Here is a 24,011-nt window from a genome sequence, read left to right as displayed (position 1 = left end):
CTTGTGAAGCTAACCGACAAATGTCAATCTAACAGTCTAGCAATTGAGATGTCAACGTCGTAAACCATGTCAAAAGTCAAAATAAAAAGTAAAGATTATTAAAAAAAAATGTTTGCATTCATACTTTTGCAAAACTACTACACACTTACAATTATGTTATTACAATAAATGGTTTAATTAACTCGAGACGTCAGTCTAAAGGAGTTAAAGTGACACCGAATTAACTAGGTTTTTGGGCTTCCAGCCCTCTTTTGACAGCTGACATTGTCAGCGCCTATGACACGTCAAACAGATAATGTAAACATGGTAACATTCCAAAAATTGAGTGTTTATGAGTGGTTATTCTGTGAATATACGATAGAGACATCTTCTCCATCCTTGTTAAACAAAATAAAATTAAAAGACAATTGTAAGTGAAAATTAACTATGTATAATAATTAGACTATTCTTTTAAGTAACACTGTTGACTTCTTCTCCATTGCGTACTTATTGATCTAAAAATACAGTTACAAGATTTGGTTTCCTTTCAAAATAAACTTCATTTTTGTTGATATTTGATTGACGTAACACCTTACAATCAATCCGCCACCAAAAAGTTAACTCTCGAAAAAGCATAGAGCCGCACACATCCATACGCGCATTGAGACGCGCACCTCAGCTCTATCGCTCGTCTTCAAATAGCATTAAATATCAGTGCACGTCGGACAGTCCAAAACGTTGGCACGTGCCGTAAGTTGCCGTTTATACAACACGTGAGAGGACGACGCGCTTCTTATCAAATTGGTGCAAGGCGAGTGACAATTAGTGATGTGACACTATGTTGCAGCCGTTAATTTTGCTGCTGACAGTGTTGGTTATTTCTAGTGCGAAATGTCCTTCGATGTGCACTTGTAAACATTTTTTGTACACTAGTGTAAAATGTCACGGTTCAGCCTTTCAGTTTAGTAATGTCACTTTGATGAACTCGACGAGATTTTTGGAAATTTTTGGTTTGATTGATTCAAGTGCGGAAGGTTTAGTGGACACTTTAGTTGAGAGTGAGTTACCGGAATTGGAAACCTTCACTTTAGTGCAAAGTCAAGTGGGTAATGTTAGCGTTTTAGTTGATGTACTGGGTGATCATATAAACTCACTGAGTTTGAGTCAAAATGACTTGACTAGGGTACCGGATCTAAGTAGCTGTTCAAGTGTAGTGTCTTTGGACTTGTCCAGTAATTTAATTTTACAGCCGAGTGGGTTACCTAGGACTTTACAAACTTTAAATTTAAGTGCCAATAATTTACAAAACCTCCATCAATCCACGTTTCTCAACTTGACTCGATTGAAAACTGTAGACGTGTCATGGAACGTGTTAACTTCCTTAGGCAATCAAACGTTCAAAACTTTAACCTTACTAGAATTTTTAAATTTAAGTCACAACAAACTGACTGTTTTGAATGAATTGAGTTTAGGCAATTTAACCAACTTACAGGTTCTTGATGTGTCCTGGAATCAATTGACTAGAATAACTTCTGGGAGTTTGTGGCAACTTCCAAGCCTGACGCGTTTGTTATTATCTGGCAATCCCCAGCTTGGTACACACCGAGATTTGATAGCGGAAGTTGGGCAAAAGTTGCATACAATTGAAGCGTCCCAGATTGGACTCCCACAAGTCCCAGACACTCTAACTCACTCTATTAGGACTCTAAAACTTCGAGGGAATTTTATACGCAGCATACAATGTGGACAAATGGATGCGTATCCATTGTTGCAACTTTTAGATCTAAGTGGAAATAGTATCAATTCTATTGAGGATGATGCTTTGGGACGACAGGAATCTCTTTCCGTGCTTTATTTGAGTGGGAATAAGTTACGGGGGATTCCCAAAAGTTTACCAAGTGAGTTGCTCGAGTTACATCTGGAGCGTAATTGGGTTTTGAAGGTGTACAAAGATGATCTCTTGGGATTGAGGAGTTTGGAAGTATTGTTGTTAAACGACAATAAAATTACGACGATTGAGTTGGGAGCTTTCGCTCGCTTGCGTTCGCTCGTCACTTTGGATTTATCCAGAAATTCGATCAAGATTTTAAATCCAGGCAGTCTCGCCGGGCCTTTGGCCCTACAAATTGTAAGACTGAGTGGTATAGAAGCAATTGGAAGAGCCGAAGACTTGTCATTTCCCCTTTCAGCGCCGGATCATTTAGTTAGTCTAGATTTATCTGGCAGCGCCGGCCTGGCACGACAATTGCTTGCCGATAGTGCTGCCTTGGCCGCATCCAGAGAATTACAGGAGTTGGATATTTCCGGTGCAGATTTGGAATATATCCGGTCTGATTTATTGCACTTTCTGCCCGAATTAAGGGTAATACGAGTGAAAGATAATCGACTGGATTGTTCCGATTTACAATGGCTAGCGGTCTGGATGCGACGTCAAAACCAAAGGGAAAATCACCAGGTGTTGTGTGCCAGTCCCCCTCAGCTCCGCGGCACACCACTGATCGACTTACAATACGTCGAACGTATAAATCATGACGATTTCCAAAAGGCCATTAATCTAACTGGAAAAGACAGCTCTACAGGAAAATATGTTCCGGGAAAAATCACCACAATAACAACCACAACAACAACAACGTATAAATCCGTCAAAGACAAGGATAATAAACCCAGGGGACTAATTAAAACCGATTCTACCAGTGTTAACGAGACTTTCAAGTTGGAACGTGTCGCCAAGAAAGACACGGAGGCCATTAAAGTCGTGAGCCAGATATTAGTGTCAAGTGCAGACCTAAGACTCTCATCTTTAATTCCGTTGTCTAACGACGAGCCCCAGCATCCAGAAAATGGGTCGGCGACATTTGCAGAACTCGATCGAACAGGTAATTTTCTTTAATTTTAGCAAAAAATTTAAATTTAGTGTCACAAACTTTACAGTCAGGCATATTAAAGTAGTAATAATATTATAAGGATATCTGTTCACATAAAACTAAAGTGTGTCAAGTTGATTAGGACAACCAGTATGTAAAAAAAATATTAATGGTGGATTCTTGACTGTGACAGGTCAAGTGCAAAATGTCCCAGTTAAAACTTAGCCTAGAACACCCTTAAATACGTCAATGAAATCGACCCTAAACAAGGAAGTAAACTGTTTTTAGCACTATATAAAATATAGTTATATTTTGTCATTACATAGATATGAGATGCTGCTTACAAAAATATCAATCCAGTTTTGTGTATTTTTGACAGACTAATGACTTCGTATTGAAATTGTAAATGTCAGACTTGTCTGAGTTACCAAACACTGTTTAATTAAATAAAAAATTTCTCGTGTAAAAAGTACAAAATTAAAACTCGAATACTAATCGAGTTGGTCACAAAAAATCACTCAGTAAGCTCAGACCCAGTCATTGTGATCCACTTCGAGTTGAAGTTGGTTTAATTTTAGCGAATCTTTGTCAGTTTTTCACGAAAAAATATTTACACAAAATGCCGTCTACAAAGCGGTTTTTGCAACAATCCTGCACAAAGCATTCTTCTTTCTGGCTCTTATAAGCCCCCAGTTCACTCTTTTAATTATCGTCTTTTTTTGCACCCTCGTCGTTCAAGTCTGCGAAAGCTTTTTTCCTGTTTACATTTCATTTCTTTACTCTCGTCGCAGCCTGAAAGCTTAACGGACAGATTAGATGGGCAACTTGCTGTAGACCCTTCGAATCCTCAAAAAAACGTCAATTTTGTCTTAATTAATATTTTTTTTCATATTAATAAGAATCCTTTTAAAAGCTGGTTATAAGAATGACACATTGTTGAAGTTTTCAAACATAAATTGAACAGAAAAACTTTTTTCCAGACCCTGAACCTTACACGTCGGCTTCCGATAACAAAGAGGCCGCAAACGTATCGGCTGGGGATAAAGGGCCAACTGCAGCCCTTATTAAGGACCAGCCCTTATTTAATCCCGAAAGCGGAGACGCATCTGCTTTGATGGAATCCAACAAGAACAATAATACGACAGAAGACACAACACAATGGAACGCCTCGGCGGTTAGTTTTAGAATTCTCTCCACCTTTAAAACCTCTATACGCCATTAGGTGGTAACTAACTAAAATTATGATAACTGACTTGCAACGTTGTTTCAGATTAAAATGTACCGTAACGAAGAAGAACAACCAGCACAAATCCTTCATCCCGGCATGTTGATTTTGGCAGTTGGAATTGTCTGTGGAGCGGTAACTTTGGCAACATTGGCCACCAAATTCAAAACCAAGAAACGTCCAGAAAACTTGGAACATATCCAAGTGAGCAGTATTTCCAGTATTTCAGAACTGTGGTGACATATGATGGATGGAGAGAGGCAAGACGAGGAACCCATAGTACTCCACGAAAGCTGTATCGCCTAAAGTAAAGGTACTCTCAGTGTTTTGATAATAATAATTATAATTATTGATGTAATTTAATAGGTTTAACAATATTGGGACTGATAAGTAAAACGTGTGCGAATGTCGGTTGAATGCTCAATTTTGTTTGTTTTACTAGTCCGGAAAAAAAGTTAAGGCTTGTGTACCTTAAAACTGAATGTGTTACAATGTACAGATAATTTAATTCATAAAGTAAAAAGTTATTATCATTGCAGTGTCATTATTTAAATTAACACGAAGCCACTCAATATTCTCGACAAAAAAATAACATCACCTTGTATAGTAATCTTAAACTTATTAATCCACGCAATTCACGTGTAATATTTTTCCAGAATGTTAAACAAAAAATGTATTCGGAATAGTTCTATAGTTTTAAGAGAAACAAAGATTAATAAATGTATTTAAATTTTAAGTACAGTTTTTTGACTTTACAGAATTTTCTAATGTCTCTAAACTAAATAAGTTAAAATTGATTGTTATACAACCTGCAGGTCAAACATTTTGTGGAGCATCAATCATCAAATTGATTGATTGACTAAAATCCATAACGAATGCAGTCCCAAAAAGCGGAAACATTAGCCGGGGTATATCCCAGGAGGCACAGAGAGTCCGTTATAAATAATTAGCGCAAATGCAGAAAAGATAACCGGGAAAATGGTCGTTTCCCGATTTTATAGCGCATAAAATTTTAATTATGGCGAAAGGATATTAAATATGTTTTAACGTCACGGGCTCTAAATCTAGAGCCAAATTATACGAGGGACCGTACGTGAGCGGAAACTTGCAAGTTTAAAAATGAATTATTCCGATGCCAGATGGTCTGTATTACCCCGGAGAGGTTAATTGTGAAAATGTAAATTAACACTCTTAAAGATAAATACTAAGGGTGGGGTTTTTTCGCACGTTTTTTTCAGGTGGTAATTTAAAGGAAGTTAAAACAGCCTTAATCACCTAAATGAACAAAACGTTTTATTAAAACGGTTAGAGAAGCGTTTGTTAAAATATTAAATTAAGAAGAAGCAGTTAGTAGTACTTGGTGACAGCTATTCGAAGTTTTTTGTTATTGCCTAACTGTTTGAAAGTGAAATTGCTTTATTTTTGTTACTTTTTTTGAAGCCAAAAACTTGACGCCACTGGCCTTTCCCCAATTATTCAATCACAAATTCAAATTCAGATGAGAAAAGTCAAGAACTCTGGCCCCTAATCCGTCGAACTTGTAGACCTTAATAAATTATTTATACGAGGGAATGTTAATAATATCCGAAGGCTTTATTTTTTTTTTAGCAATTTTTTCTGAAAGTTTTTCGACGTTCCAAACATTCGACGTGATTTTTACTCGTTTTCCGAGTTATGCCTTTTGTTCTCGATATTTCATTTTTAATGAGGACCGTGCTTTTCCCCTTGGACTTTAACTCGTTATTCACCATTCAATACTGCGGGCAAACCGACAGTAAATTATCAGAGTTTATCCGGAATGATCTTATAGGTAGAAAGTTAAGTTTTTTGCTTTAGAGCTGCTTCTCCAGAATAGTCACATCTAATATTAAGATTAAAATTCATTCACTTTAACCATCAGTTTCTGCTAATGGGTTTTCTGGATTTATACAAAATAACCATTTTTGAGAATCACTATTCTCGAAAATCATCAATCTGTGTATACTTATTGTGACCAGGTGGTTAATTAACTTTTTCACTATGTAGAAGAAAATTTTTCAATCGATAGTGCCGACGGTTCCAGTTCAGTTCTAGATAACGTCGAAACCTTTCGGTCTCGAAAAGACGTGCCGTTATTACTGATGACTTTCCCAGCTGAAAATTGCTCGAAATATCAGTGGCGTGCTCGTCTTTTATTATAAATAGATTTAGGATGTTGCTAGGATCTAAGTGACAATTTTCCAGAAAACTGATAAGATAAACATCCCCGCGTATCCGGAGGTAATTCGTATGCAGCGAGCAATGCATAAATAGTGTCGCGTTACCTGCCTCGTTGAATCCAGGCCAATTTCCTTCTATGACATAGAAACTTAAGAGAGTAATTACCAATATTAAAGGGGCAATTCTATTATCTTTCAAGCATTCAACACCTGATCACGTAGATACCGTTAAGGAAGTCTTTAACGGTCGTATTAAACGTTACAAAGTTGGGACGTAATTCCCTTTCGGTAATAAAAGGTTTTGTTTCTTAAATTTTAGCACCTGTCCTGATTTTATATCCAGGCGAATGTGCCACAATGCATTGAATAATTTTATTGTGTTATAAATTAAATTCGATTTGAAATTATTAATATTTCAACCGGACAACTTATGAATTAATCGGTCGCTGCGGACTGAACACATAAAGTCAATTTAGGTTTCAAGTATGTGCATATTGGAAAACCATTTAAAGTTTCATATTATTTTAAATTATTAGGATTCAAATAATTTTATATTATAGCGGAATAACCCATTAATTGCTATTGAATCTCAAAAACGTGAAGAGCTAGAAAATGGATTTTAAGTTTATTCTTGGTGAGTTTATATCCAATTCCAAACTGACTTTATAACCGATCGTTGTAAAGGCCGAAGGGCGTGAATATAGTGGTGTAAAGTTACTGCGGATTCTTCTTTATTGTAATATATTCAATTTTTTCGAACCTTTTTCCTAGCCCTCGAAGGCACGAATATATTATTTGCCATAAAAAATTTACATCACTCGAAAGGTTTAAAATCCGTGACATTTCTTAACCAAAATCATATTTTTGTTACGAAAAAAATGGCTTAGAGGCGGGTAACGTATGTTACAAATTGCCAAAACGAATTATTTAGTTCGGCTATACTTGTACGTACATAAATGGAGGAAACGGCAGGTGAATATATAGAGAAAAGATCTGGGTCACACATGTGCTTCCTTGTAGGATGCATCCGGGGGCTTTATGGAAACTCTAGACTTCTGAATATTTACGTTCCTCCACCTTTTGGCAGAGGTAAAACTTATGAAAAATAAATGGTATTACTGCTAAAAGTTAGTAATCTATGTATTTACAAGCTTGTGTAACGTAACTAAAGTTTCCAATCCTGAATTAACCACCTAATAAAAATGAAGTCCTGCAGGCATACTTCTCATAGACGATATCGATTCAACCAAATGCATCAACGTGACTCTGACGAGCAGATTTAACTTCGTTTTAAAAGTCACTGAATTAACTTTTTCTAAAAATCCATTTCGTTTTATTTGCGAAGCTAAAATCCAAGTAAAAAAGCTTTTAACTTCTTTCAGCTGAATTCTGTCAATAGCTATATCGATAGACTGTTCCTATCAATCTCTTGTGTACTCAGTTATTATAGATATTTAAAGTAATATAGAGTGTATCAAATGTAAAATACATAATTTAGTAACACAAATAAAATATAAAACCTCCAAATTGTATCAGTATTGACAATAAAATCAGATTTCTTTTATTAAACGTCGAGTTTTCTCCGGCCACAATCCAATCAATAGAGGCAAAAAACGTGACAACGAAACCCCATCAGATCGAATGAATATTAAACAAAAAACGTGTACTGATTAATTTGCAAAAAAAGGTAAACTTTACAGTCAAATGGGTACTAAATTATTCGGTGTTCAGATCCCCCTGCCTAGACTGATTAATATTTAAAAACGTTTGCGAAAGGCGGATGGTCGAAACTGAACAGCTCCAGCTTGAAAATCGATGTATAATATTAAAATACAAATTGGGTAATTTTCAGCAAAGTTTCAATTCGATTTTAGGGTCGGGAAAAAACAAAATTTTATCTGGTATTTGAAGTGAACCCAGTTGTATGATTGTCGCGGTCATAACATTTTACAGTTACGATCATCGGTTTATGACCAGCTATAAAGCACATTGCGACTTTCCACTCTCTATAAAGTTAACTTATTTTTATATTAAAATACAAAAAAAAAATTAAGTTACTACTAATATTTAGTTTTAAGATATAGCAAAACATCTTTCCTGTTTCGGAGTCGCCCCCGTAAAGGCTACATAAAATTTAATTTAACATTCTTCTGGAGTTTGAAGGTCGATAAAAATTCCGCCTGGATATCGACTCGTCCAGGTTGTAAAGCCATAAAAATTTGTAATGCCGTTATGTTGCGAAGTTATTAGCATTAGCTGCTCTGTCCCTCCTTGAATGCTTTTAACAGATATTTTTGTCGGATTTCCAGGAGAGAAAATCCAATTTAATATACTCGCATTCTTCAGTTTCTTCTGTTCGACGTGGCTATAGGCTGATTTTTTCCCCGATTCTGATCACGTAAAGTAACTTTTTCAATGTATCGCAACTGGAATACTAAAACGTGATTGCGGTTTTCATTTTGTCCCAAAAGAGTATTTTTCTAAGGTATTTTACCACCAGAACCTAACAGACAGGGAAAAAATTTAAACTTAAAACAAAATACTGAGCTTAGAGTAAGTTTTGATACAACAAAATAAATTATAATATATTCGTGTTGCCTAGGGCAAAAGGATCGAAACCGCGCCGAAAAAACTGAATATAGTATTCTAATAAAGAAGCCTTCCTAGCAACTTTACATCACTATATTCAGACCCTTAGGCATCCACATCGATTTGAATTGGATATAAGCTCTTCAAAATAGGAAATATCATACAATCGACTGGAAATAGACCTGAAAACGAAGTCCAACAACACAGACAAAGTTAATAATAATAAATGACAGGCAAAGTAACGCCATTATGCTTTACAGTCATTCCATTTCCATACTGGAGAGAAAGAGAGAGACAAAGTTATTTCGAGCTTATTAAGGCCACAAAGTCAAAGCTACAACTGCTGTCGTCAATGGGATTTATTCGAAATGTCCTTCATTAAATTCCGCTTTGTATTGGCAACTGAAAAGGGATATGACTGTCTATTTAGAGACTTGGAGTAATTTCATTTTGCAAGAGTATTTATTCCATTGCCAGGACTTTGGTATTACTCTGGGTTCATTTATGATCCTCTATTATACTACAGAAAGCCGTTATTAATGAGTAAACCATGAAATTCCAGCTGTAAAGTTTTCAGACTGGAACCTCAGCAAATTTAACTGTAGACTATCAAAATGAATAGAATATAGACCGTCATAAATTTGATGACATCTTTGTCACCCCGTACAATAGACGCAATACTTTTTCCATAACAAACTGGAAATAAGTTCAATTTCCGCATTCGAGCATCTCAAGCACGTCTGGAACTTAACGAAAGCACTTTCCCACACTAGGGACCGCAATATTCTCCAGACTTACACGTCATGCGATAACATTTTGAACTCTCTTCCTCCCGTCCCGTTTGAAATTTGTTTTCGGTCCCGGACCATTTGCGAATTTACAACTATCCCCGGACAACGAAAACAAAAAAAAAACGGGGAGGAAGCACAAGCACGTAGGTTGCAGTTGTCGCAACGTAATAAACGTAAATAAAAGCGTGGTGCACACTCACCGCCCAAGTCAGCGTAGAAAATGTCCCTAAGGGCCAGAAATTCCTCCTCCGGCGCCATATTAGGGCTCCCGAAACTATCGTTCTCCGGCCAGACCTCCCTGCAAACCGAAATATCTCGATAAGAAAGGGGGAAACGATGGGAATACACTCACAATGTTTTGCTAGAAGAAGGGTGCTGTTTATTTGACGAAAGTGGTTAATTTTATGTTTTGTGAAAAAGGCCCACATGTCTGGACTATAAAGTTTCGTTCTGTAATACTACCAAAAACCTGTTTTTTAACACTTTGAGTAAGCAATTCCAAAAAAAGGCGATAACTACCTCTTCACTGTTTACCATTTAATTTACGCAACAACACCCTATTTTGGGGCTGAATGTTTGTTTAAGGTGTCTCAAGACTGCCAAACACAAATACGAGTAATAAAGACAAACACATAATACTCTGTTTTGTAACCTTAAATTGCCAGTTTAATACACAATAACACCTTTTACCATAACCATATTGTTCTTAAACGAAAGAGATATTATTTAATAAAATGTACACTATCTTATTAATTTGCTTAATAAATACAACCTTTCGGTAGTTATTCACCTATCCTCCATAACAATATTTATGTAGATGATACATTTTGATTGCCTCGTCTGACAAAGTTAAAATCAAATAAAATACCGCAATTACACACCCACCTTAAAAGCAAAACTAAGTTTCAGCTTTGCTACGTCTACGGTTTACTTAGCAAAACATAAACAGAACAAAGTTTTAACGAATCCGCGGCAATATTAATTAGAAAGCTGCCCCAAAAAGTGCCAGAAATATGTGGGAGCATTAAGTCGTAAAAGTTACCTGAATGAAATTCATAGGTAGAACAAGAATCTGTAATAATGCAACTGCTACGTTATATCAAAGGGATTATACGGCCGAAATCCGGAAAAGTTTAAATCTTTCCTAATTTATCGACAAAGTTAGTTCGGTAACTCGGCTTAATAAGAAAAACATGTTGGGAGTTACTAATGGCAGACAGCGACCTGACGCTGCTAGATAACAAGAATTTCCAGGTAATTTTGGCTTATTGAAATTCTCCGACTTCTTAACGCCCAGCAAGTTCTTGGTTTTAAGTTAAACTTTCATCATTTCCGTTTCCGGGCGTCAAAACTTAACCTACCATTGGACAGAAATGAAAAATCAACCTATTTACTCGAGCTTAAAGGTGCAAGGAGCGGCCCTTAGCCAAACTTCGAAGAGTCGGGGATCAAAGTTGGGAACAAAGATGTATTGTCAACAGTTTTGCACCACCCTCTGGAATTAACAAGGTATTATAACGCATGGACAAACTTTCACGTACTCGAAATACTGGAGGATTTGCTGGGGTTCAACTCCGCAAACTTCCATATATGTGACTTAGGTGTGAATTATTTCGGCCACAAGGGCGTTTTACCGTGAAAATCTCCAGATTTACTGACTAACCAAGTTAGAAATACATTAAAAGTTCAGTCTGTTACTTCTTAAATCTCCAGTCAAAAATGTTAACTTACCTAGCAGCCCGTAATAAACCAATTGCGGATTCGTAGTCTCCATCTCTCAGTTTCCGTTGTACGTTTTTCATTGCCTCAGCCCTAAAAAAATAGTAAGATTCAAATAACCAAAATACTATAACAGCAGATGAATGTGTCTTATACCTAGAAGTTTGATCAAAACAACCATATTGAAACCTACCAAGTACTCTAAACTGTATAGTTTACTAAATTTCTTTTTTGCGTAAATGACTATGACGATTAATTAATAAAACACCGACATAAGAGGCTAAAATACTCTGATCCTTAATGGTCTTGGCTCAATCAATCTAAAAATCCACCAGCTTAATTACTAATTACCCGGTAAAATCGCTGCGACTCCCTATAATGAGCTATTAAATTTTAAGTTTCCCCTTACCTACAGAAAAAAGACTGTTAATTAAAATTCCCTTTTTTATCGCGGTCAGAATGATAAAGGAGCTGCAGGTAGACCGCAAATGAGGACTACGTCAAAGGGCGGCTTTATCCGTAGGAACAATGCCCACATCGCAGTATATTTAATTAAAAAAAAAAAACATGGAAAACAAATTTCCCTACAGGAATTTGGAAAAGAATTCGGGAGGACGGCAATTAATTATTATTACAACACTTTGGAATCTTGTCTTTATATTTCAGGTGAATTTTATTCGATTTGGAGAGCCCTTTCTGTCTGACAGAATGTCGCTTTGTGCCAGGACATCTGTATCTGCGCCCTTATTAAGTTACAGGGCCCATCTGGTTACAAAGGCGACTAAATTGTTTTCTGAAGAAGGAGCCCTTTTGTGTCTAATAGACTTGGAGGGGATTTTTTTTTTGACTAATATTGTGACAGACCAGAAACTCAACTTTGTCCAAAATGGTTGAGTAGGTGGAGGCTCCAAGGTATTTTAAAATAGTTATTTTATTTATTTTATATTTTTTTCCTGTCAGCAAACAAAAAAGTTTCGCCAATCTAACTCGCAATAAAAACAACTACTCGTTTAAAATACGTAATTTTCATTAAAACAAATGTTAACTAATCTTAAGTATAAGGTAGAGAGCCACTTACTTTTGATCATCGATAGGAACATCCGATGCAGCATCAAAGGGAGCGATATCATTAGGAAACTCAGTAGTATTTTGGAGTACGGTAGAAATTTGAGGAGAAGCCTCGTCCCACATGGAGTCCAACTGTAACTCCCGGACTTCCGGTTGTCCTTTTGGCACTACAAACATAAAAAAATCTTAATTAAACGAATAGGCTCTTAAAAAAGAAGCAAACTTTTAATCTCAGCCATTAGCGGTCCGACCGGCTGCAAAACATTGGTAAAGTCGCGGTTAATGGTCAAAGTCAAGATCATTTCCCTTTTTTCAAGGGACTGGAGAGAAAGAGGCGGGTCCTTTGTTATTTAAATCGCACGGAATCGTCTTTGGGGACAGTTTCATTTTAGGAGGGTAGTAAAGGAATTTAAATTTGCCCGCGCCACAAGTAAATAAATTAATAAAGATGATGAAAGTTTGCTGCCAGGTGGTGGTGATTCACTGAATTTCCATTCCGTGAATGATTTAATTGTTTATGCAAATTTTCAGAAGGGGGATGATTAGTTGAAATTACCTTGTTCCGTAAAAAAAGATTACCTAAACCGACGAGGGAAGGAGACAAATAGTTTATAAATTATAATAGGAGAAACAAGCTATAACCACTAACTCACATGGTATACATATAGCATGTAATTTGTGGAAATCGAAAGACTAAATAACTAAATATTTCACCAATTTTAATATAAATGTCGAGTAGTTTTCATCCACCGAATTAATATAGATACAAAATAAAGCAGCGAGTTAAAAAGAGCAATTTTCAGGCAATTTCCCGATTCATTCTAAAATGGAGGAAGGTCAGTTCGAGTAATAGGCACATTAGTTGCGCCAGTTCTGAGGCTTTGCAAAACAATTAAGTTTACTACTCGACTTAATTTAGATTCAGAGATTTAGAACGAAACTCGCCAAAACGTTGAATATACGTTAAGTGGAAAATATAGTGTTATAAAATGAATTGGTCTGAATATTCTGGGCTACAAATAATAATTTCGTCTGTGTTATTATATTAAATATTATTGAAGTTGGTTATTAATAATCATAAATGCAATAATAAATAGCTTTCTTGGTTTTATTTTATAATATGGAACTATTTAAAAAATTTAACAAAAAAATAACTAAAATGACACATTTGAGCAGACCATTTATTGATTGAAATTTGCCCTGATCCGTTAAGAGTCTTATGACCGATGCGATAAGGGGGAGAAATCCGTAAGCCCTTAGATACGAAGGGATTAAGGCTCCCCTTTTACACTATTTCGTTTCCTGGCTATCTCTGCAAAACACACAATAAAAACGGATAAAAGCGGTTTTGTACCGGTTGCACGTGCTCGAATTAGTAATAATTTTGCTTCAATGTGCCAGCCCAGACACTAAATGTCAGACATTCAATCAAGGATAATTTTAAGTTCGACAAGGGTTACATTTACTGAGCCATGATCCAAGAGAAAACCGACAACTCTCTAAAGTTTGGGGGATTAATTGGATTTGGTCGCGTTTCCACTATAGTTTTGGGAAACGAATTTGCCTTTGGCCTAAATAAACTTGAACGTTTCCCCTCCTCTTTAAACTTCACCGATTCAATATTATGTATTATTAAGTGGCCTAATTATGGCCCGCTTCATTAAAGGACAGAAAAATAAGCTTCTTAAGAAGAAAACGGCGCTAGGCTAGTGCTTAGATTACGAAAAGGAACTTTCCCGCTCTAAAGGATTGCTGAATAAAGTCCATAAGCCTATTATAACCGATGAAAGCTCAGACCGTAGTTCTCAAGTGTATTAAGAGAGCCATTCATGGCAAAACCTAAATTAATTTTACAGTTTGATTAATTTAAAATTACTCTAAAAGCTACATGCAGTTCAACATCACCACATATTTTACTTTTGCATATTCAAATTTATTAGAAATTGGAAAGTTTTCAAACTTTCGTAAAGCATAGCCGGAAGATACAACCAACTACTAGAAAATTTACGTTTGTTAATTTTACTTTCCTCGAACTGATGTTTTCCTTTAATTTGCTGTAGTTATATGATGTTTAAAATGAACTTTATTTAACTTTGATGTCTGAAAACTAGGAAGTTTTATAAACGCAATGTTGTCTTGAAGTAAACACCTATTTGAACAGAAATGGATTATGTGCGAAAGTCTGGAAATTAATGGAAAATCCCGTCATTTCTCTTTTTTTTTCCGCATTCTTATTCGACAAAATCCATTTACACTCGCTGAATTAAGAGCTTTCTGGTGTACGAAAAGCGGACGAGGACAAAAACGTTTACTCATTTAGGACTTAATATCTCGAGTTAATCTTTCTTCTTTGTTTTACTCAAATCCGAACGCTTTTACTACGAAAAAGTTCCTGTCACTCTTCAAAAACTCGTATATACCTCGAACATTGCATATTTCAGATTTACTCTATATGGAAAGTAGTTCAAAAGCAGTAAGTCCTTACAGTAGTTGTCAAACTATCAATACTAGACCCTAAAAAGTAATTCAAATATCTTCTTTTTTCAGTATTGTTGTAAATTCCTATCTACATGTTGTCAACGTAATAAAAGCCACTCATTCCATAATGTAACTTTATCTTTCGTATTTTGGGAAGAAACTTTCCACCCTTTTCACAGCAACTTGTGACATTTATTGCCGAAACTGCGGTCGGAATTAGTCTTGAAGGTTTTAATTTACGATTAGCCTCTGTCCAGGTTCAAAAATCAACATGATTTATACCCCTTTTCACCAGGATTAATTTATCAACATGAGAACCTGTGTATTTTTCTGTTTTAAATTATTCGGGATTTCTCTAAATTTCGATTTCATCATGAATGAATAGAGCGCCATTAAATAGGATTAAGAGAGGTGGTGGGAGGCAAACCAAAAGAATTCTGTTCGGTTGACCCATATGGACGCGGCATTGAAAATAAACGAGGCATTCTTTCCACGTCGGGAATTCGGTCCAAAAAGGAAAAAGCCGGCAGAAAACGGGAGACCAATGAAAAATATAAGTGGTTTAATGGATCCGAGGTATTGTTAGGACCAAGGCATACACATTATAGAGGAATTTTGGCCATTAATCTTAAGTTTTTATTACTTCACTTGTTATTGCTTTAAGTGGCTCGCGATGTAATGAATCAGAGCGTAGGGTTTGTAGACTAAAAGAGAACACTTTAGTTTAACTCAAACATATACGGTATCATAACTTTACACTGTTATTGATGAGTCAAGAAGCAATTTCAACGTTCCCATTTATAGTCTGTCAACCGAAATAAACAACCTCAATCTCCTATAGAGACATTTCGGATACGAACGACTGCCAAACACGCAAAACTATTTGTTTTCGGAACGCTAATGGCTGATTACTGGGTTATAATTTTCGTTTCCTCAAACGTTTTATGACTCGTTTTGATGGATCTTTTGTGTGCCCATAAATCACTATTATCAGTCCAAGTTTTTGTTTCCAGGCTAGACGACTTGTCAACAGGGAATAAGCTTTTTGCATTGAAACTTAATAAATGGGATGTGATTTATCGGATCGCGAAAATTTTAATTTATATCCAGTTATAATTCTAGTTTGTTACTCCATGATTTATTGCTATAATATGTAGCGTTCTTGTTGGATTTCACAAAGATACATAGAGATAAATATACACTTTTGTTAGAGTTAACTGTTTTGTTCAATGGAAATATAGGAAAAAAAAACATGAAACAAAACATACATTCTGTCAAAATAAGAGTAAGAACAGTTTGAAAGTCAATCATTTCATAAAAGTTAAAAAAAATCTAAAAATATTGAATTTTCTATAATTAATTTAAGAGAACAAAATAAGTCAAAAATGCTGTGTTTCCAACTCCCGTCTGCGACAAAAGACAAATTGACAGAGAATACCAAATTACGGTCTCATTCAAACTGAAACCAGCCCGGAGATTTTGCTCAATTTTCTGCTCGACAGAACGTTATATATATTTGGTGGCGTTTCTCTAGGACCCGGAGACTACTACGTGAAATTAGATTTGAAACCAAATAAATTATATATCTTATAAAACAAAAAAAGAGTATTGCTCAAAGCCGTTGAAATCCTCAAAGTGCGAACAGCTTAAATTAGGGAGGCGGTCTTCTTTATTAAGGGATTAGGAAATTATTCCAGTTGGCGCCCAGAAATTCCAACAGAAATAGTTGGGAGTTTTCTTAAATGTTCCGTCTCAGAGTTCTCACATTTATCATTCGTGTAATTATTAACGGTCTTCACCTCTCTAATTAATATTCCCCGAGAAATATTCAAAATAACTTGTGTAAAAGTTGTCAGTTATTTCAAGTTAACCAACTTGGCATATTCTGTATAATATTTAAATAGGTATTATTTTTGGTTGGTTGTTTCATGTTTTTCAGACTTGTGAAAAACTTTTACATTGTAATTTATATGTATATAATTTAAAATTTAATAAAAATATGGTTACCTTTTTTGTGTGATTTTTTTGACCGTTTCTTCGATTTGCTCTGAACGACCACACTGCCCTCTTTACCTACAAAAGTTTCCAACATTTTCAAAAAAATGTGCTGAGTTTGCATCAAATCGTTTAAGTACGTATCAGACATTTTCAACTCATCATAGTTTACAAGCAACGTTAAAATGAACTCCCTGTATTCCAAAACGTAGAATATGTTGCTTTTTATGACTCTGGATGAATCCCGAACATTACCTAAATGGATTTATGACAGGATAAATAAAAAAAACTGGATTCCGTACTGTACTCACCATCTGGAGACCGGTCCATGGCGGATAAAGTCATAAACAGTTCTCGATAGGCTAAAAGGGCCAAATGGAGACGACGAGACCAAAGTTTCAACTTTTTCTTGTCGGTCGACATCATATCGAAAAAGTTTTCGCTTTGCTGTTGCACGTAATGGAATGTCTGCACCGACATGGTTTCGCTGCAAAATGAGAATTTGCATGTCTATTTTTTGTGTTTTTACTCTATCTTAAACCAGCTAGATGTTACAAGGTGTCCCACAAAGGAACCTATATTTTATTCAACTCGTATGATTTTTACATAAGGTACCTAGATTAAAATTTATAATTACTTTGGTCAACACCACGTGCTATTTTGACTATTAATATTGAACTGTAAAGATACAAAGTCAAATTGACAAACGACGGTTCTTTCGATTTAGAAAACTTAAACGATAAACTTAGAAAGCATAAAAATGTCGACCATAATTTCCATGAGAATCGCTCACAATATTCGTACGTCTCGGCAGTATTCAAATCACTTTTTAAGAGACCATTTCGAATCGATTTTTTCGGTTTGGAATGCGCTTTTATTTCCGGTTGTATCGTCAATATATTGAATTCCATGAACTTTGCATTCTCTCTTAGAGTATAAAATATTTTACGCAGTTACGAACGAAAAATCCATAAAATGCGGCCATATTCAGTCAGGAAGACTCTCATAGATTTCTATCAGAATAATGGTTTGCTTTTTAAATGATTAAATTTTTACTTTTGTTATTGCATACACCAAACAACAATTTCACATTAAAAGCAACTTAAAAAAAATAAAAAGTCGATTCGTTCTTACCTAACGAGTTTTACCTCAAAACGATGGCACCTGTTGAATTCCATGAAAAATCGCATGGCCCACAGATAATAGGACTCGTCGTGGGCCTGTGCCTTCGCCCTAACCAAATTGTCTTTCACGTGATACATCAAAGTGTTGAAAGCGCCGTTTAGAAATTCGACGCAGAATTCCTTGAGGAAAAGTCGAATGCTGAAAGCGGATCTGCGTTCCGTCGAAGCCGCCTTCACCTGCAAACGCAAAAAATGCTTTTGTACGTGTATGTTTAAGTGGTTTTTTTCTAAGTTGTATAAAACAACTTTTTCAAAGTAACTCTAACAATTCAAAATGACAAAGGGAGTTATTTTTGAGATTATAAACAATATAATAGATCTCGTTCTCATTGTCGATTAAGAGGTCAAAGATAGGGAAACACTCTCACACAATTCAATCTATCAAGTGAAAGGTTGGATAGCTCCTGCTAACTATTTGGCACAGTGCCTGAAAAGTGGCAAAACAAAATTGAAATACGTCTGAAAACAGAGAAAACCCATTTTTACTACGGAGTTATTAAAAACAATGCACAAAGAGGCACTTTGGAAAACTATTATTAAATAATGTTATAGAATGGAAAAAGAGTCAGCTAGAGGGCAAATTACAAACAATGGATCGTATTTAAATTCAAATCTGTTTTACAGGCCTATAGGCAAGTAAATGCAGTTACTGTATGTTCCATAATTTATCAACGGGCAATATGAAAGCTCTATTAAACATGTAGGAAAATTTGTCAATACAAGCAGGAAGTTCAACATTTAACTTAAATTATCTATCTACAAAACACTTTTTTACCACTTTATTTTCATTGGAGAAAATTTGCTGCTTTTTTATCTTTATGGGTGTAATCATCAAGAATAGCCTTTCCCGATTTCGGTAATAATTACAAAGATTACCGCATTAAAAATGAACACTGCAAAAAACCCATTGGACATCCTCCAAATAAGCGCCTCTGTTAGAGATAACGACCACTATTCCGAGAGACATAAAACGGAAAACGCTTCCAACAATCCAAAAGTAAAATGAAAGTTTTTCTCCAACTTACCGGAAGGCGATTTTTCGGAGTTTTGGGCTTTTTCTTATCGACGTCGAAATTGAGCGAATCCAGTTTGGCTAACGGCTTGTGATAAATAAGCTCGTTGTCGCTTATTGACTTCATCGATTTGACGACGAATGTGCCGCCAAACCTAGAATGTCTATAAAAAAAATTTAAATCAATATCACAAATATCTGGATTCTAAGAAAGTAGTAGTCCTCCAAGTTTACAAATAAAAACAACTTGTTTCAAAATATCTCACATTTTCTTCTTGCATGTTTTATTTCAAAAATTACCTAGTTCCAGTATAGGCTTTCGCTTTTTTCTGTTTGTCGTTGATTTCCTTATGGCGTATGGCCAGCAATTCGGCCTCGTCCCGTATTTTTTCCGTTTGACTTCGTTGCAAAGCGGCGTGCGCCAGCTCGGAAGCGTTCTGTTCACGCAACATGAACGATAAAATCTCCAGGATGTGTAAGTAATATGCATTTTCGTTTGCCGAACTCGATATATACAGGATAATATCCAGCATTCCTGATTGGTGCAGAGCCCACAATACCTTTCATAACAAAAAAAAATATTGAAAAACCCCTTGTAGAAATAAGCAGTAGTATTTCACTTTCAATTAAAATAAAAAAAGGAGACATAAAAATGTCAAATATTATAAATTAAATAGCTCTAAAACCAGATCTAGTTAAACCAAATAGTTGAAATGATTAACGTGATCGTTAGGTCAAAGTGGCGTCATGAAATGTGGAAGCATCAAATAATTTGCCAATTAAACTGCTCCGATGGTGCGTATTACACTCAATTTTAATTGGAATTATTGCTATACTCATGCTTAATCACCCTCAAAATTAACACGAATGAGCACAATAATGATGCCTCCCATTAATGCCCAACTTCATACGGTAACATGACCGGAAAAGTTGCAACAATTGCCTCGGAAACCTTACAAGACTTGTAAGGATGTGACAAGCTGAACTACATTTGATTTTAAAACTTACCTGATCATGTACACTAGCATCATTGTCCGGCCTTTGCTCGTGAGTATCAGCAGGAACGTATAAAACGTTTCGAATTAAAATTAAAATCCTTTCAATTATTAGACTGTTTTCATCGCCACGTTGAATCGGTTCCTGAAACAAAAGTCCATATTCAAGCAATTACCGAGTCGCTTTAATAACTGTAAGGCAAATATCATAATTATTTACCGACAAACCAACATCAAAAACACACCAAAATAAAGTAAAACTTAATAACTTGAAGAAAACTGATCCATTGTTGCAGAGTTTGAGGGGCGGTACAAAAGCAATGCGAAACAAAACCGAGAAACCTCGACAATGGAAAAGAAACCCCCAAATCCCTCAGGAAACTTTCAGGGAGCGATTTAGGCTTTTAATAATGTCCCCATAAAACTTTAATTAATTTACTTTTCAGGTCTTTTGTCCTTTCCGAGTGTTTACGTCGTGTTTTTGCGCCGAGGAATTTCCCACCTTGCCAACGGCAACGTAAGAAAAATTAATGAGCAAGAAATATGGTAATTTCCGGTTAGTTATTTTGTACTTACGGTTTCCAAGATTTTACTCAGTTTAGTGCTGAGTACGGCCCATACGCCTTCGTCAGCGAACGCTTCTTTGTAGTTCTTTAGATGGTCTTCGACCTGAAGGTATAAGTTTCTGACCGATTTTTCCGATGGTATTTGTTCATTCCACAACATCAAAGCTGGAGTAGTTAGATTTACGATTAATCTGGAAGTAAAACCTCAAGTTATTGACTGAATTTTCTAATATAAGTTAGACTACCCAGTATAAGAAAAGGGACTCGACAAGTTAACCCATTCGTAAAACGGTGGTTTAAACACAGGAAATTGAGTTTTCATTCCATTCCAAAGAAAATTGTTGGACAGAATCTCAGAAGCGCAAAACTTTTCAATTTATTCTGGCAATAGCTGCGATGATATTGCTTTTCTCCTATATATTTTACACGCCCTAAACTATGCCAGTCGCTGTTGTATTTTGGTTCGTAAGTAGCAGATGGATCGAACTACTCCACGACCATAAACTTTGATTGAACTTGCACTCAGTTTGGCAACATTTCAAACAGTCAACAATAAATTTGATTAACGTTACTTAGCGCCGAGCTTCTTAAGATATAGCGTGACATAAATTACCTTGCCGAAATCCAGGAAAGACATAAATATAGAGAAACTCGACAAATTAAATCTTTGAAAGGTAAGCCTACCTCCATTAAACATTTAAATTGTGATAGAGTCCCATAAAAACGACCCTGGAGTCTCAAACTTGAGCAAGTGCGAAAGGGTGGGCGAAATTGTAAAGATTTACATATATTATATTATACTTTGGCAAAATAAATTATGTGCTCAGTTTGTTCCCTTAAAACACAGTGGTGTTGTTTACATATGAGATGTGGCTTGCAGGATATTGCCACCAGGCTTGTTTAAAAACATGGATATGGGATTATGTATATAAGTTGTGGGGGTCGCTAGCTGACAAACCAACCTTAAAATTACAAAAGTGTAGTGTGTAGGTAAGGGGTTTTTCATTCTTCATGGCAACCTGAATATGATTTCACGGGATTATGTAAATTGGAATCTGACATTATGCCAAAAAATTAAAATTACTAAAAACACACAAAACATCTGATTTTCACATTTTCAACCATACAAAAATGTTTATTTTGATTGCTGAGACAAGAAAAATGATTACTCTTCACAACCAAAAAATTAAAGAAAAACTTTGTAACTTACCTTAATAAGACATCAATCAAATCAGGCTGTTCCCAATAACTTTTTAATAACGGCAATAAATCAGTTTGCAAAACTCCAGTTTCGCCCAGCTGTCTACGAATATCGTGGGTCTCATCATCTCTCCTCAGGTACCGAATCAAATCCTTGACAGTCTCCAAGGTATTAGCATCAGCATAATACTTATTGGATTTGGAGTCAAAGTATCCCAAAGCGTTACAGGCCGCAGCCAAATCTGCACTCACTACGGACGACATTAAATAAGCAGTTTTCTGGCCGGGCTTTCCACTAAAAGCCCTTTTGCCTCTAGTTTTTTAAAGTCTGCAACAGGGAAAAAGCTGAAAACACGTCGAAATTTTAACCGAACTAGTCGCGTATGGGTCGTTAATAACGCATTAATTACGGACAATAACGATAACAAAACATTTCAGGAAAAAAAATAGAAAAACTGCTTTATTTTTTGTTGGTTTGCTACACAACGAATTGTTTACTTTACATCTGTTACCAGTGTTACCATAGGAAATTTGAGGTTAAGTCGCTTTTGACAGTATTTTAGCGGGAAATTTACTACCAAGGAAAGTGTTGCCGGTGGTAGTATTTGTTCAGACAATTTCAAGTTTGACAGCGGAATATTATTAATTTTCTTAGTTAGTTGCAAGTCTAACTGCAAATTTAGTGCCTTGAAGTTTAAATAGTAATGGATGGAGTTTTGAATTAAACAGTAATCAAGACTGTGTGGTTTGTTTTAAATTAATAAGCGGCAACACTGCATTTTTATGACTGTCTTGTTCTTTCGTCAGTTTTTTTAGGTAGGCAACCACCATTACAGAGTTTAGCACTCATCCGCGCGTTTTACTTACTTTATTCTCCAAAAATATGTAACTGAGTGTAGTATGAACGTTTAAAACTTTTTACTTAAATGAAATTAATTCATTAATGTAAAAGAGCTGGTGGATACAGCATTTTCTCCCAATTGTGTTGTTAGGGCTCTTGTGATGAGAGCCTCAACGAACAATTTTAGGTGTAAAAATGCGCTTAGTTTTATATATAGCTTCGCATTTTTCCAATTGAGTGATAATTGTCCAAACATTTTTCTTACTACTTCGGGTTAAAATTCTGTGGTGACATGTTAATTTTATTTTTAACAATTCTCCGCTTAAAATGGCAGAATTTGAACAACGACAAGGTAACTTTATATTTAGGAGTGTTAGACTGACAATAGTAACAATAGTACAAACGTTTGAATACAAAAAAAAAATTAAAAAGTTCAGGGTAAATTACCGTGCACTTTGTACTATTAGAGCAGGTTACAACACATCTTGTAAAGCCCCAAACTTGCTTAACATTATCTAGCCTGGTTTCTACTCGGAAAATGTTCTTTATTACCGTAGATAAGGCCGAATATGGAGCTGGGGCCGTTTGGAACGCGTTTTCAGCAAAACGTATATTTTCCTTCTGGTGCTGCCGGAGCAGGCTCTGTTTATCTAGTTAACATCATCGTCTGGGCCCAAATAGAACCATTCCACAGGGACATTAAAATAGATGATATTGGCGACCTTCTGCGTTTGTGCAATTTGAACAATAAATTTGCCAGTTTACAACTTGCAAGTTTATGGATTGTTTATTATAATACCTAAGGCAAAACGTGCAGATTGAGACACTGTGTATAATTCTGCTTCTAGAACTTTCCCGAAAAGAAAAGCCTTTACAAATCAACTTCTCCAACATAATTGAAACGTCCTTCAGTCTCTCCCCTCATACTGCAATAGGATATTAGCTATTTAGAAGGCCAATTTGAACTTATCGGCATATTTAAGCCGGATACCAAAGGGGAACTTTCATTTCCATGTCGATTTGATGAATTTCTCAACACAGATTTTATACGGGAAATAGAAGAGCAGTAATTGCGGCATTGAATTGGGGGAAGGATTTTTCTTAAATGGGTTGACTCTCAATCATCAGCCAGATAATAGTTTTGCGTGTTTCTCCTAGCAAATGGTAATTTTGCGCTTCTAATTAACCTACTTCAAGGCTTTAAATATATTCGGAAGAGATGTAATCAAACAGGAATTATGAGATAAATCTCTTCAAATGCTACTCAAGAGCGAGTGTAATTATACACGTCTTATTTTAACTCGGAA

At 35.7% G+C, this 24,011-nt stretch overlaps 2 protein-coding genes across 5 annotated transcripts in view; one reads left to right on the top strand and one right to left on the bottom strand.

The window, feature by feature from the left end:
• Positions 1-22,389, bottom strand: part of LOC145730087 (protein timeless homolog) — a 50,423-nt gene extending 28,034 nt beyond the window's left edge. The window contains exons 1-11 of one of the 2 annotated variants that reach the window (XM_081981083.1): positions 21,874-22,389; positions 20,674-20,854; positions 20,111-20,242; positions 19,403-19,662; positions 19,116-19,266; positions 18,041-18,267; positions 17,218-17,393; positions 16,919-17,161; positions 12,444-12,600; positions 11,378-11,458; positions 9,847-9,944 (exon numbers count right to left, since the gene is read on the bottom strand). In XM_081981083.1, the coding sequence (XP_081837209.1) occupies positions 9,847-9,944; positions 11,378-11,458; positions 12,444-12,600; positions 16,919-17,161; positions 17,218-17,393; positions 18,041-18,267; positions 19,116-19,266; positions 19,403-19,662; positions 20,111-20,242; positions 20,674-20,854; positions 21,874-22,127 (1,960 nt within the window). In that variant the 5' untranslated portion in view covers positions 22,128-22,389. The remainder of the gene's footprint in view (positions 1-9,846; positions 9,945-11,377; positions 11,459-12,443; positions 12,601-16,918; positions 17,162-17,217; positions 17,394-18,040; positions 18,268-19,115; positions 19,267-19,402; positions 19,663-20,110; positions 20,243-20,673; positions 20,855-21,873) is intronic. The other variant, XM_081981084.1, reaches the window with a different exon arrangement.
• Positions 407-4,804, top strand: LOC145730088 (uncharacterized). 3 transcript variants are annotated; one of them, XR_014178536.1, is made up of 4 exons: positions 407-2,855; positions 3,824-4,017; positions 4,114-4,375; positions 4,435-4,804. XR_014178536.1 is itself a non-coding variant. In XM_081981085.1 (3 exons), exons 1-3 carry the CDS (start codon positions 818-820, stop codon positions 4,306-4,308), a joined length of 2,427 nt encoding a protein of 808 aa, XP_081837211.1. In that variant the 5' UTR covers positions 407-817; the 3' UTR covers positions 4,309-4,804. The 3 variants fall into 3 exon arrangements, 1 of the variants encoding a protein (XP_081837211.1); XR_014178535.1 differs by having other exon boundaries at positions 4,114-4,381; XM_081981085.1 differs by having other exon boundaries at positions 4,114-4,804.
• Positions 22,390-24,011: the final 1,622 nt, after the last annotated feature.

The sequence above is a fragment of the Ips typographus genome, linkage group LG6 (assembly GCF_016097725.1).
Source record: "Ips typographus isolate SLU linkage group LG6, UJ_Ityp_2.0, whole genome shotgun sequence".
NCBI lineage: Eukaryota > Metazoa > Arthropoda > Insecta > Coleoptera > Curculionidae > Ips > Ips typographus.
This window is presented reverse-complemented; position numbering and strand designations above follow the sequence as displayed.